The 14,088-nt window shown below is 57.7% G+C and overlaps 1 protein-coding gene across 2 annotated transcripts in view; it reads left to right on the plus strand.

The window, feature by feature from the left end:
- The window catches only part of HIVEP3 (HIVEP zinc finger 3), a gene marked incomplete at both ends in the record, with an annotated part of 56,007 nt that extends 43,171 nt beyond the window's left edge, over nucleotides 1-12,836 (plus strand). Inside the window, 3 exons of one of the 2 annotated variants that reach the window (XM_082666116.1) lie at nucleotides 5,690-5,776; nucleotides 10,006-10,904; nucleotides 12,024-12,836. In XM_082666116.1, the coding sequence (XP_082522242.1) occupies nucleotides 5,690-5,776; nucleotides 10,006-10,904; nucleotides 12,024-12,836 (1,799 nt within the window). The remainder of the gene's footprint in view (nucleotides 1-5,689; nucleotides 5,777-10,005; nucleotides 10,905-12,023) is intronic. The other variant, XM_082666117.1, reaches the window with a different exon arrangement.
- Between the last annotated feature and the right edge of the window lie 1,252 nt (nucleotides 12,837-14,088).

The following is a 14,088-nucleotide window of genomic DNA, read 5'->3' on the forward strand; positions in this document are numbered from 1 at the left end:
ACCCAGGACCCAGGTGTGGACCAGTGAGGCTGTGTCCACGAGACGCGGACCGAGCTCGTCTCTGCTCCTTCCATCGGCTGCTCCCGCAGGGCAGGCAGGAAAGGCATCGCAACCCGCTTCTTCCTTCCTAGTAGCTGAGCAGACTGAGGTGCCTCAGAGGGAAGCCTGGGGCTCTCGAGCCCCTGGTGGCTTCAGCCTCTCGTGCTTCGCAGTTTCCTGGCTCAGGGTTGGGCACGAGGGTCCTGCCTTCTCCTTTGGGCAAGTTGGGGGCCTCCACACCAGCCCCCACCAGAGCCACGTGGTTTTTCAGTAGCTGGAACTGGAGAGCTTTGACGCCTGTTGACCTTCCTTTTGTTGGCAAAGCTGCTCCCAGAAAGAGCAGTGGGCAGTGGCTCTGAGGAGGGCCCCTCCGGGTCTTTGAGCCTTCCTTACTTCCCCCTCCTCTTGCTGGTCCCTTCCGTTCTCTTGGTGCTAGGTCAGGGGGCAGTTTATCTCATCCCCTCGCTCGTGGCCCCCTCTCTGACCGGGTGCCCATCTCTGGTCTCCTGACCCCGTTAGGCTGCCCTCCATTGTCCTCTCACCATCATTCTCAACTGGAGCTCAAACTTTCCCACCAAGGTTTTGGTTTGCATAGAGGTGAGCATCCTCCTTCCTCGCCCTGACCCTCTTCTTTCTTGGTGTCTCGTCAGCAGCATTCCAAAGGGCATTCAGAGAGAACTGGTAGGCCTGGAGCCCTGCTGTGTCCAGGACAGCTCACCTAGCATGCCTCAGTCCTGGTCGTGCGCTCTGTCCCACACACGCCCCCTACAACCCCGCTTTCTCTGGCCTTAGGCGGCCAGTTGGGACTTTATGATGGAGAGAGATGGGAATAATCCCTCAACAGTTCAAATAACGGCCTTTGACTCTGAACACCAAAAACCTTTTTGTCCAAGCCCCACTTGACGGCGCAGAAAATGGGTCCCTCAAAACAGAAACGACTGTTAAAGCTGGAGCTGTAACTATAAGCCAGGACCCCTGCCTCCTGGGCATCACCCCTGCCACCGTCCTCTCTGTGAGCAGTTGCCCCCTTGTCTGGAAGGAGTGGCAAAATCAGGTGGCCAACCAGGTGGCGTCCAGAGTGGATCACAGCTGCTGGCCCTATTCCCAGGGCGTGCCCAGGGGACCACACCATTCTGTTCTCAGCATGGAGAGCCTGGCCCTGAGAGTGCCTCACGCCAGGGCCATGAAGAGCTGCCTGCCACCGTGGAGAACCGTCATCCTGCCACGTGAGACTGGAAAGCCCCACGGGGCTGAGTTCCCAGCCAGAGCAGTCTCCCAGAGCAATCCCTCTTCAATTCCCTCTGGCTTTGTTGAGAGGAAAGGCCTGGTCTTTTTCTGTCAGGTCTGAGAGAGGCCTGGGTCCCTGGCAGGAACACCCCTTTTCCAGGAGATTCCTGCATTGGAAGCCACATGCCGAGCTATCTGCCGTCCCGCCTCCCCCCCCCCCCCCCCCCCCCCCCCCCGTCCCTCTGAGCCAGCACACGGCCCTGGAGGGTCCAGAGCTCCTAACCTGAGGGGAGGGTCTGCAGGCCCTCTGAGTGCCCTGGGGGTGGAGCCTGGGGTGGAGCCCTGAAGGCCCCGCCCAAGAGGGTTTGCTCTCAGCCTGTGATGGGGGGAGGGCTGAGCCCTCTGCAAATGCTCCTAGAGGCTTCTGGAAGATGACACCTTCCAGAGCCTGAGCAGTGAGCGCATCCGAAATCCTGGAACGTCAACCTCTGGGACTTAGAGGGGGGCCAGTAAGGGTGGTGGCAGGTGGATGCAGAACCAGCTCCCTCTTGGCTCTCTCTGAACAAGGCAGGGAGCGAGGGAAGCCGCAGGATACTGACACTCCTGTTTCTCCCTGGAGTCATGGACCCTTCAGCCACCAGCCCAGATGCCAAAGGTCCCCTCCTCTCAGGGCTGCTGCCTCCATACAGCTGCTTCCATCTCCTCCCTCCCCTCACCCTTGGGCTCGGGCCCAGCCAGGCTGCATGAGAGATGAGGCTGGGTCAGGTGGTCCTCAGGGCCCTCCGTCACCACCACCTGGCTGCACCCAGCCCGGGAGCCCTTCCTGTCTGTCTCCGTCTGCCTGTCTGTGTCTCCGTCTCTGTGTTAGACATCGTGGCAGCAGCTCCGGCCCCTGGGCGCTAGCAAGGGGTTGTCTCGGTGGGTGCGGCCAGGAAAGGCCCACTGGGATGTCCCTGCGGGGGTCTGGGGTCCCACGTCATCTTCTCAGAAGGTTCCCAGAGGCCAGCAGAGTGGCTGTGCTGGGTACAGGCCGTTGCACCGATCGCCTCGGGACAGAGCTGGCAGCTTGGGGCAGGCCTCAGGGACCGAGGGAGGGTGGTTGGTCAAAGCCCAAAGCTGAATGGGGCAGGGTCACCGGCTGATGCCCTCAGTGGAGGGTCCGCCTCTGTTCCAGACACCCATCATTTTCCATCCACTTGCCTTTCCTCCTTCATTCCAGGATTGTCGGGGTTTTGGTGGGGAGCTGGGACGACGGTGAGAAGCTGTGAACTCTGCTTGGCAAGCCCAGGCTTTGACCCTTGACAAGGAAATGGTGTCCAGGCCAAAGAAAGGCACCTGAGGTCATTTGGTGCACCTCCCTCAATTCACAGAGGGGGAGGTAGGCCCACGGAAGGGAAACCAAAGAGGGCGCCGGATAACACTCGGGGCTGCGCATCCGGTCCTGTAACCCCATGGCCTATCTGGGCAGCCACCCAGACTCCCACCTCCTCCCTGCAGCCTCCAAGGGCAGGGGCAGAGGAGAAGCTGGCGTCCAGGGCCTGCCCGGTGCCTTCTCCTGGTGGTTCCTAAGCCCAGCCTGACTGGTAAAGCCAGCAACAACATGAGCATCATCTCAGCATCTCTCTCCTCCTCACCCCCGTGACTGTGGCAGAGTCCCCCGGGTGCTCAGTAAAGAGCGATTACTTGGTGGGGGGGGGGGGGGGCGCACACAGTGTGGGAAGGAAGGAGGTTCCACGTGGTGGGCATCTGCTGCCTGCGAGGCACACTCTGCTGTCACTCTCCATGTTTCCTCATCAGCTCCTCCCAGCGTCCCCGAGAGGTAGGTATTACTTTACAGTTGCAGAAACTGGGGCTCAGAAGGTTAAGAGACTTGCCCAGGAGCACACAGCTAGCAGGTGGAAGAGCCCAGACTCAAACCCAAGGCCATCAGCCTCCTACACATGCTGGTTCTGCTCTGCCAGTGTGGAGCGCGCAAGGTCTCTGGAGTCCTGAGACCTGGTCCCACGTGGGACTCTGCACTAGCTAGCAGTGTGGCTTTGACTGGTTGGTTCACCGTGTTGGTGAATGGGAGCCCTCCCACAGCATCTCGTCACCCGATCATGTCGTCTAATGGCATCATCAGCGCCAGGGCCGGGAGTTAGAACAGAAGCAGGAAGACCCTGGGCCTGGTGGGCGTGGATTACGTGGTCTGTGAGGTTCCTTCCAATACTTTGCTTCTGGGATGAGAAGAGCATTTCCCGCTCACGGTTATTACGCACCCATTGTGTGCTCATCATCTCACTTGGTTGAGTAGAGACCCGAACGTTCCAGGCCGAACAGGTACAACAATAATGTCATAGCCAGAATGAGCAGTGTGCATAGTCTCCTGGGGTCCGGGATAGTCAGGGGATGGCAGGCTGGTCTCAGAACCTCAGAGGATATTCAGTTTCTCTGGCCCGTGGAAGACCCCAGATGCCTTGACCACCCCCTTGACGTCCTGCTCAGGCTTAGCCTGCTCACAGCAGTGAGGGCAGAGGCCCACAGTGCGGGACAGGGGATGTTGGGGACCCTCCGGCCCTGGAATGACTCGAAGTTATGGCTCTGCTCTCCATCTGGCCAGGAGTAGAAGATCCAGGTTTCTGTCTAGTTAAAGGAAGAAAATCTGACTTGGGAAGGATGGAGTCACAGACTAGGACTAAGGGAAGGAAAGAGGAAAGAAACAGCTTCTCTCCATCCTTGCCACCCTAGGCCTGCACACCTCAGGCAATTCAGCTTAAGATTCCCTTTACCCTCTCAGCAAAACCCTAAGGTTCCTTAAAACTCTCAGAATGATTAAGAAGCACCCTTCGGTTCATCCATGGGCCCTCTCTCCCTATTCACCCATCTATCCACCCATCTATCCTCCTGTTTATCCATTTCTCCCATCCTCTCATCCGAATAGTTTGTCTTCCTATCCATTTATCTTCCCATTTATTTTCTCATCTGTTCCTCCACCTCTCCCATTCGCCCTCCCACCAATCCATCCTTCCATTCACCTGCCCATTCTTTTATCCTCCTGTCTGTTTGTCCTCCCATGCATTTGTGTGTGCTGCATCCAGCCAGCTATTCTCCCACTCACCCATGTCTCCTCCTTTCCCATTCTCCATCCTCTCATATGTTTATTGATCCATTTTCCATCTATCCTTCCATTTATTTTTATCCTCCATCTGTCTATCCATCTGCTTATCTACTCATCCAGTGTCCCATCCATCTGTCCAGCTCCTTCCCGCTCATCCTGTTCATCACTCCATATTTCCTCTTATCCACTTATCCATCCATCCATCCCTCCATCCATCCCTCCATCTCTCTCTCTCTGTGTCTGTTCTTGGAGTCCATTCTTCCCTCTTCCATCTATCTGCTCAAACTTGCTAACTGATAAGATTAGTGAGACAGAGCACCTGGCTCAAAGAATTGACAATTTCTTGTATGAACTACCATATGGAAATTCAGCAACCTACAGAGCAACAGTGAGCACATCCCAGCTTGGAGGTGATAGCTGAGCCCAAAGGAGCATCCTGAGGCATCTGGCCTGCGTCCTTCTGGGGCCGGCTGGAGGCCCTCTGCTGCGCCTTCATAGAGCATACCTGCCCACAGGGCTTTGTGGCCTGGGAAGTGCTGTGCGCACGTGGGGGAGGATTGGTGTCGCTATCTTTCCCCTCATTCCACAGAGCGGCCACCTCTGCTCTTCAACCCGCTGCGGACAGAGTCAGCCACACCCCCAGGGCTTCGTAGGCTTGGGGAGGGGCAGAGCCTTAGTTCGGCCTTCCCTGCACGCACCACCACCCCCGGCCGTGTCTGCACGGCAGTGACCTTGGAGGTCCAGGAAGGGGACATGACTCTCTAAGGAAGTCAGGACTTGGGCCCCAGCCTTGTGGCCCCCAGGTCCGCATCTAGCAGATTTCTCTACGTCTTCTGCCCTCTCTCCATTTCTAACAGTAACTTTGTCCTGGTTCCTCTTCCCAAACCCTAAGATTCTTCCCTGTGGGCTGCCCTAACAGTGTCCTCAGCCAGGAGGGCATCCTCAGTACCCATCCCCCATGCTGGGTTAATGGGAGCCCTGATGTCATCCCGGTATTTGAAATGGCCGGGAATCCTGTTTGATGAGTGTCACCAGCTCCTGGGCCCAGAGTTAAAGGCAGGAAAAACTTATTGCACGTGACTTGTCTTTTAATTTCTTTTTTGTTTGTCTTTTTAATCAGCATCTCACTTCTTCATTCTACCCTTTGTCCCCTCACACCCCTCACGCACCCTCCCCCAGCTCCTCAGTGCCATCCTGCACGGGGTCTGTGGCTGCGCATCCCACCTGAGCACCTGGGCGGAGCGACGTCCCAGCACCTGCCAGCCAGGCGCCGCCCTGGGCCCCTGCCCTCCAGCCGAACCTGAGTCTGTTCTCATTCCTTTCCAGGGAATCTGACTAAGCATATGAAGTCGAAGGCCCACAGCAAAAAGTGCCAAGAGACGGGGGTGCTGGAGGAGCTGGAAGCCGAAGAAGGTAAATGAATTGCCAACTCCCGCCTCCCCCTTCTCCTCCTGTCCCCCTTGCCCTCCCCTTGCTTTCTGTCCTCCTCTCCTCTGCTCTGCCTCCTCTCCCTCTTCTGTGCCCTCTCCTCTAGTTTTCCCAACTGCAGGGCGACAGAGGTTAAATTCACAGGATGACCGCCCCCACCCCCTAGACTTACAGCGCGTGCTGGGAGCCGTAGCTGTGGTGCATTAAGGTCTGCCAGGCAGGTGGAGCGCCCGGCACCCCGTGGGCGCTCAGTGAATGTATGGTGAATACATTAGCACATGAGTAATTACAGTCAACATTGATTGAGCACCCACTCTGTGTCAGGCATGCTCTAGACACGTGCCATGATTATCTTGGCAAATTCTCACGATGACGCTGTGAGGTACACACCCACACTCACACTTACACACTCTGGGCATGAGCCTGACGCCCGGGCCTTTTAGAGCTAGAGGTTTTCAGACAGACCTGACAGTCCCATGTCACCTCCCAATCCCATCCCCTATCCCAGCACCGCACCCTGACCTCAGTCCCCCGTTAGCAAGATTAGAGCCACATTAGAGCCAGTTTCTGAGAAGACAAGACAGTGTGTGTGGCTGTGCCCTGCCCAGCCTCAGCATCCAGGGAGGAGGCCAGAGGGGCTTTTTTGGCAGGTAGACGAGCGGCCAGAGGTACTCCTCCTGCACTGGGCAAACCTTTGACCAGATTCCCTAAAATCGGAATCAAGAATTACAGTGTGACAAGGAGAGGTGTGTGCGTCTATGTCTCGTTTGTTTTTGTTTTTCTGATTTGGGAATGTATCTACAATCTTACAAAAGAGTTAGGTCGCATTTCCTTTTAGGTGAAACAAATCACCTTTATTGAACAGAACACAGTGAACTTGGGGCTGTACCCCCGAAAATGAGGATGTGGGGTTACCATTCTTATCAAAAAAGCACATCAGGCCATTTACAGATGTCTCACTGAGTCCTCGTAACTGTGGTAGAAACTTGTGTTGCCCCGTTTTCACTTGAAGACATTTAGTAAAGCTCAGACAGGTAAAGGCAGTTGCCCAAGGTCAGACAGAAACGCTGGCTGCAGTGCCTGCGGGCTGGATGGGCCAGCTGCACCTGGGTGGGAGGTGGGCGTTCCGACTAGCACTGCACCGGGGGTCCACTGAGGGACCCTGAGCTGTCCCTGCCCCTCTCCCAGCTTCATTTTCCCAATGAGGCCAAAAAGGATGACCTTATTTGAGGATGAAATCAATGCATTCATTCCAGAAATACTGAGCACCAGACCCGTTCTAAGACCTGTTCTGGGTGCTAGAGATTCTGCAATGAATAAAACATAGTTCCTGCCGTCGGGAAGCCTGCGTTCTAGAGGGGAGCTGGGCAATGAACAAATGTGGAATAGGGCAAGGGTGATGAGTATGAAGCAATACATCCTTGAGGGGCTGGGAAGCGTGGGGAGTGGCCTCTCTGTTCGGTGGTGTGAACAGAGAACATGAGGCGAGGTGTCAGGAAGCCAAGTGGGGCCTGGAGAAGGGCTCTCCCTGCAAAAGGAACAGCCGGAGCAGAGCCCCTGAGGGCCAGAGTCAGGGGGAGATGAAGTCTGAGAGAGCCGTGGCTGTGAAGGCCAAGGGATGGACTTGGCCGCCTGGTGGAGCAACGCCCTCTGCCGTTCCCTGACTCCGTATGCAGAGGATGGCCGGTAGGGGGCGCGGCTGGAGGCAGGGATCCAGGCTGAGCACGTGTTGGACTTGGGTGGGCCGAGGGAGGTGGGGAGACGTGGTCGGATTCTGGATACATTCCGCAAGTAGAGCCGAAGGGGTTTGCTGACGTAGTGGGGCGGGGGGCGGGGAAGCATGAGGGAACAAAATAGCCAAGGATGACTCTGAGGTTTATGGCCTAAGAAACTGGAAGGATGGAGTTGCCACTTCCTGCGATGAGGAAGGCTCGGGGAGGAGCTTGTCTGTTAGTCGCGAAGTGACGGTTGGGAGCACAGCTTAGGAAAGATTGCCTACGGGTGGCCGGGCGGGCGCCGCAGCCCCGCCCCTGAGGTTGAGGAGGTTGAGCACCAGCGCCACCGTGTGGCCGAACCCCCTCGGCGCCCCAGCGCGCTTCGTTCCTCCGGTCCCAGGCCACAGAAAGGCGGAGCTTTGTGGAGACTTGACAGTGAGGGGCGTTGGGAACGGGCCGTCCGGCTGGGGCATCCCATAGAGCCCTGAGCGAGTCCAGATGTGGGGGGCTTTGCGAACCCTGTGCTGGGCAAGGGACCCTTGGCTTCCATCACTCCTGCTGGGTGCCTGGGGCAGGCCACCGGCCCTCTCTGCCCATCAACTTCCTCATCTGTAAAAAGGGACATTAGGATCCTTCCTGGTGAATATCAGGACTCTGACTAGTAGCACCACCCCTCTGACCTTCAACCGCAAGGTGAGATGCTCTCATTGCTGCCTGTGTGCTGAGGTTGTGAGGTACTTGGGATGAGAATAGCTAAGGTTTGTTGGGTACTTACTGGGTGCCCGACGCTCCCGGTCCTCCCAGCAGCTTCATGAGGTGGTGTTTATTAATCTTACTCACATTTTACAGACAAGGAAACTGAATACAGACAGAAAAACTAAGTTATTCAACATTATACAGCAAGGAAGGGGCGGAACTAAGGTTCAAACCCAGACCATTTCCTGCAAGGGTTGTAAACCTTAGTCCTGGACTCTCTGGGTGGTGTTGGGGAAGCACTTGCCTGCTCTGGGCCTGGATTTCTCCGCATGTAAATGAGAGGTGAGGCGAGGTGAGCTCCGCCCCCCCCCCCCAAAGTCTTAGGCGGAAAAGTAAATGCGTGGGGCAAAACTTAGAGATGTTTTGCATCCCCTCGCCAGCCCTATTCCTTTACCAATCCCCAGTCCCTTCCCCACTCTCACTGTTCTGCTCCTGGCTGCCAGGAGGCCATGCCCTTGGCCCCATGGCCCTCCCTTCACCTGCCAGCTCCAGCTCCACCCCATAGTTTTTGACCTACATCCTCTTGAATGCCGACTGTCATCCACTGCATGCATCTTACTGCTGTGTGTTGAGCCGTTGGGAAGCACAAGTGCTGGGCTTTCTACCCCCAGGGCAGCTCTGCATGGTGGGGTGCAGAAGCCTGGTTGCACCAGTGGCCTGAGTCAGCTTGTGTGTCCAGCTCTCCTGGTCAGTAGTTGAGTGGGTACTGACATGAGCTGAGTGTTGGGCCAGCAGGACCCAAACCCTCAGGAGCCTGCCAGGTGGGCTAGATGTTAGCGGAGCTCCCCATGGAGTCCTGATTGCTGCCGATTTCATAGATCCCCAAACTAGGCCTGTGTCCTGTTAGTGGTGACCCAGCTGGTTGGGCTGCCCCACCAAAAGCCAGACCAGGAGGCTGGTATTTCAGAGCTCCATTACCCCCCAGCTGGGAGCACCAGGGGTTCTGCAAAGACAGTACCTTCTCTGGACATGAGTGGCTGGGATGAGGCCCTGCTCTGCAGCCAGCCTGAGGCCAGCTTAGCCAAACCCCCGGAGAGGCCAGGGCCTGCCACCTGCCAGATACCATTGTATCAGCCAGCAGCAGCCTAGCCACAGTGGCAGACGTGTATGTAAACTGACCATGCCCAGCGCTGCTGGACTGGCCAGCAAGGCTGCTGTGTCCCAGAGTAATAGATTTCTTCATGGATGTATTAAGAGTGACTATAATTATTTGAGTCCTTGCTGTGTGTCAGGAGTGTGTTTCCTCTGCCTAGCAAACCCTGTGAGGTGAGACTGTCAAGTTCATTTGATAGAGGGGGACACACTGAGGCACAACAGGGTCACTTAACTTGCTCATGGTGGAGGCAGCACTGAAATACTAATGAAAAAAAAACACAAAGAAAAGACCCATCTTGTTTGCTATGGTTCAATCCCAGCCCTACTACTTACCTTACCTGGACAAGTGACTTCAACTCTCTCACCTTGGTTCCCTGTCTATAACGCGAAGATAAGAATAGTGCCGACCCAGCGGGATTATTTGAGGACTAAGTGAATTAACACATGCAGGCCCTAGAACTGAACCTGGCACATGGTAGATACAAGGTAATTTTTGCTGTGGTTATTTACAAAGCGTTCCCATCCTCTCAATGATCTTGTGCCACTGCTGTGGCTGTCAGGCCCAGTTTGCAGACTGGGACTCTGGGGCTTAGAGCAGAGCAGCCTGGGGCTGGCTCTGACCTCGGGTCTCCTGTGTCTGCCCCTCAGGAACAAGCGATGACCCGTTCCAGGACTCGGAAGGGCGAGAGGGAACAGAGGCCGTGGCGGAGCACCAGTTTTCAGACCTGGACGACTCGGACTCAGACTCGGACCTGGACGAAGATGAGGATGAAGACGAGGAGGAGAGCCAGGACGAGCCATCAGGACCATCCTCGGAGGCACCCCCGCCCGGCCCGCCCGCCACGCTGCCGGCAGACTCCTCACCTGTTCAGGGCCCCCAGCCCCCAGATGCCACCTCTGGCAGCCAGGCCACCAGGAGCAGCTCAGTCTCAGAAGCCGAGCGCTTGGCAGCCGGCAGCTGCTTCATGTCCAGCCAAAGCATCCTGTGCCTCCCCCGGCTGGGACCGGCCCCACCGGGCCCCATGGAGAAGGACACAGGCTCGGCCCTGAGCTCCAAGGCCGTGTCCCCAAGGAGGCCATGGTCCCCGAGCAAAGAAGCAGGCAGCCGCCCACCACTCGCCCCAAAACACTCACTAACCAAAAGCGACTCGTCTCCCCGGCGACATTCACCTGCCCGAGAGCCACCGGCCTCGGCCCCGAGCCCACCTGGCCCCCAGACGGGCCCTCTCCCCCGTGGGTCTCCGAGACTCGAGCTGTCTCCTCTCACCCCCCACCCCCTGGGTAGGGAACTGCCCCCTGAATGCGAGGGCGCCACAGACCCAGGCCCGCACAGACACTCGCCCACGAGGAGATGGTCTCCAGGCCAGGCCGAGTCACCGCCACGGTCAGCGCTGCCAGGGAAGTGGGCCTTGGCGGGGCCGGGCAGCCCCTCGGCGGGCGAGCGCGGCCCAGGCTCAGGGCTGGCCCCAAGGGCTCTCTACCCACCCGCGCCTCTACCTCACAAGCTGCTCGCCAGAAGCCCAGCGGAGACCTGCACCTCCACGTGGGTGAGTTCCCGTCCCCGGGGTGGCTGGGCCGCTTCTCGCCGGCAGGTGGGGGGCTGTAAGCTCACACCTCCCTGAGGCCTCAGACCTGGAGGTACACCCCTGCCAGCTCAGCGGTTACCAAGAAGACGTGTACTGGGCACCTCCTGTGCCAGGCACTGTGCTGGGGCCTGAAACCAGTTAGTTTAGTGTCCGAAGCAGCAGAGCACGGACTCTGGAGCTGGACTACCCAGGATTAAAGCCAGGTTCTGCCACTTATAAGCTGTGTGGCCTTGGATGTGAGTGTAAATACTTGTGCCATTTCCTCCCCCCGCACCCCCATCGCCATCCCCACGTATTCTCTGAGCAGATGGCAGAGCTCAACCAAAATCATCACATCTCCAGCATGACTGCCACCAGCACCCTCAGAGTCACTGCAGCCAACACCCTCCCTGTCATACCGTCAGCACTGTCACTGTCACATCACCACTGCCATCTGCCATCATTACACTCCAGCCACCCCATCAGCTTGATCACGGCTGTCACAGTATCACCATCACCACCGCTGTCGTGATCGCCAGCACTGATATCATTATCATCGTCAACTCACCTTTCCCCTCCCAACACCTCTTCTGTCACCAGATTGTCATAACCCAGCACCGCTGCTCACCACCAGCAGAGATTCAAGCTCCAGGGGGAACACGAGCTAGGAATCTGAACTTGATTTTTAATTTTGGGGTCGTGTGAAAATTCCTGGAGGTGGGAGAAGGCCAAGAGACTGGAGTGGGAACTCATGTTCTAGGGTTAAGTTGGGTCAGTATCATTTGAGGAACAAGAGAAGCCACAGAACCGAGACAGAGGGCCAGGTGCCTAGGGGCCAACCAGGCAGCCCCGTCCTCGGAAGACAGACAAGCTGGTTGGAGGCGGGGGACCATGTCCTGAGTGTACCCATGGTCACCGTTCCAGAGAGGGTGCCCACACAGGGCAACACCGTAGGCAGGGGTCGGGACTCGGTTCTGGGCCAGCTCAGCCAGGACTTGCTCTGTGATCTCAGCGAGTCCCTCCCCCTCACTCTAGGCCTTGGGGTCTCCACGTGCCCAGCACATAATCCTCGCCTTACTCTGTCTTATTTTCTGACCCCAGCAGAAGGCCGAGTCGCCAAGTCCCTCCTGTTCACCTGGCCCTGCTCATCCTCTCTTCTCCCGACCCTTCTCCACCCCCCATGACTTCCACGGCCACACCCCGGCCCGGACAGAGGAGAACGTCTTCAGCCACCTGCCTCTGCACTCGCAGCACTTGACCCGCGCCCCGTGCCCCCTGATTCCCATCGGCGGGATCCAGATGGTACAGGCCCGGCCGGGGGCCCACCCCACCCTGCTCCCCGGGCCCAGCACGGCCTGGGTCAGCGGCTTCTCAGGGGGTGGCAGCGACCTGACGGGGGCCCGGGAGGCCCAGGAGAGAGCCCGCCGGAGTCCCACCGAGAGCTCATCGGCCTCCGTGTCCCCCGTGGCTAAGGTCTCCAAATTCACACTCTCCTCGGAGCTGGAGGCCAGGGACTACCCCAAGGAGAGGGGCAGGACGAGCAGGGGCCTGGGCAGACCTCCCGACTGGGAGCCCCGCGCAGCCGAGGTGCCCGCAGAGCCCGTGCCCACGCACAGTCCCCGCACCCCACCCGAGGCCTCGCCCCGGCCACCCCAGGGCCGCCGGGCAGGGTCCCGGAGCCCCCGCCTGGAGTCACCGCGTGCGCCGGCCAACCCCTCGGCCTCCGCCACCCCGCCGCTGGACCGCAGCAGTTCCGTGGGCTGCCTGGCCGAGGCCTCCGCTCGCTTCCCAGCCCGGAGGAGGAACCTCTCCGGGGAACCCAGGACCAGTCAGGGCTCCCCCGAGCCCTCGGGAAGTGGGGGGCCCGGGGCGCCCCCACAGCAGCCCGAGGACCGGGGGCCCCGGAGCACTTAGCCTCTCCCCGACCGCTTCAGCAACTGGCTTCCGGTGTTTGGCCACAGACGTTTCCAGCCGACTTCCTCGAATCATCTTGCTGTCACGGGCTCCCTGTCCCATCTGTTGTTCTGTCCAAGAAGCTTCTGCTCAGCCCCCGTCTGTCTTATCTTCCCACCATGTATGCAGTTACCTGTGCCTTTTTCTGTGACCTTTTGTTGCTTGAAAAGATACAAACAACACACACACACACACACACACACACACACACACACAAACATGAAAAACCCCACGAGGTATTTGAGGCTGTGAACATTTAGGTGGGGCTTCACCTTGGGCCACCGTGGTCAGCAGCTACCCCCAAGGCTGGCAAGAGGCGGTCAGTTGCTAAGAGAAAGGGGAATGCACTGAAGCAGAGAGAGAGAGAAAAAGAAACTTTAAAGATATATATAATTAAATGTAAAAGCAAGCTCTCCTATGTACAGTTGTTTATGGTTCCTATTTATTGCTGCTTTATCCCACCCCAGCTAGTGGCCTCCCCCGGCTCCCAGCAGAAGGGCCAGCAGCCCGAGGCAGAGGGACGGGCAGGGAGACTCCACGGGCAGGCCCAGAAAACTCCGACTTTCTTTTTCCTAGGACTTCGACACAAAATATTTGGAACGGGTAGAAGGTAGGAGCTGGTTGCTTCCCCAGGACTCCCAGACGTCCAGGTGGCCTGCGTCACGATCCCATCCTGGCACTTGACCAGTAGACAAATCCCCCTGCCCCCTGACCCAGCACCTCTGCCCCTCACTGCACCCTCCCCCTCTGTCTGAGCTGGGAAAGGAGTTCCTGACCATCTCCACTGGTTCCTGAGCACCTGACCTCGGCCTTGCTCTCAGGGTCCCAGCCACTGGCTGCCATCCTTGTTCTAGAAACTACCCACAAGGCTGAAGTGACAGGGCCCAACCCCTGGGGGTCAAGATCCAAGGTGCGTTGCCTCGCCATTCCTGAGGCCAGGCTTGGGCTTCATTTTACATTTGGTCCCTGGGGTACAAAGGGCCCTATTTCCTCCATGGCTGGGCTTTTCCTGTGCTCAGCACTGGAAGTTTGCAAGGACTCATTTCTGGACCACTTTGCAGCACGACTGGTCCCCCTGTCCCCGTCCCACACACCGTCAGGTCTCCACTACCCCCAGGAAGTACCCAAAACCATGACTGGTGGGAACTGCCCAGGCCTCCTATTGGTTGGTTTAAATCTCTTTTAAAAAATAAAATTAAATATATATATATAT

Source organism: Grampus griseus, assembly GCF_964374135.1.
Source record: "Grampus griseus genome assembly, chromosome: 1".
Lineage (NCBI taxonomy): Eukaryota > Metazoa > Chordata > Mammalia > Artiodactyla > Delphinidae > Grampus > Grampus griseus.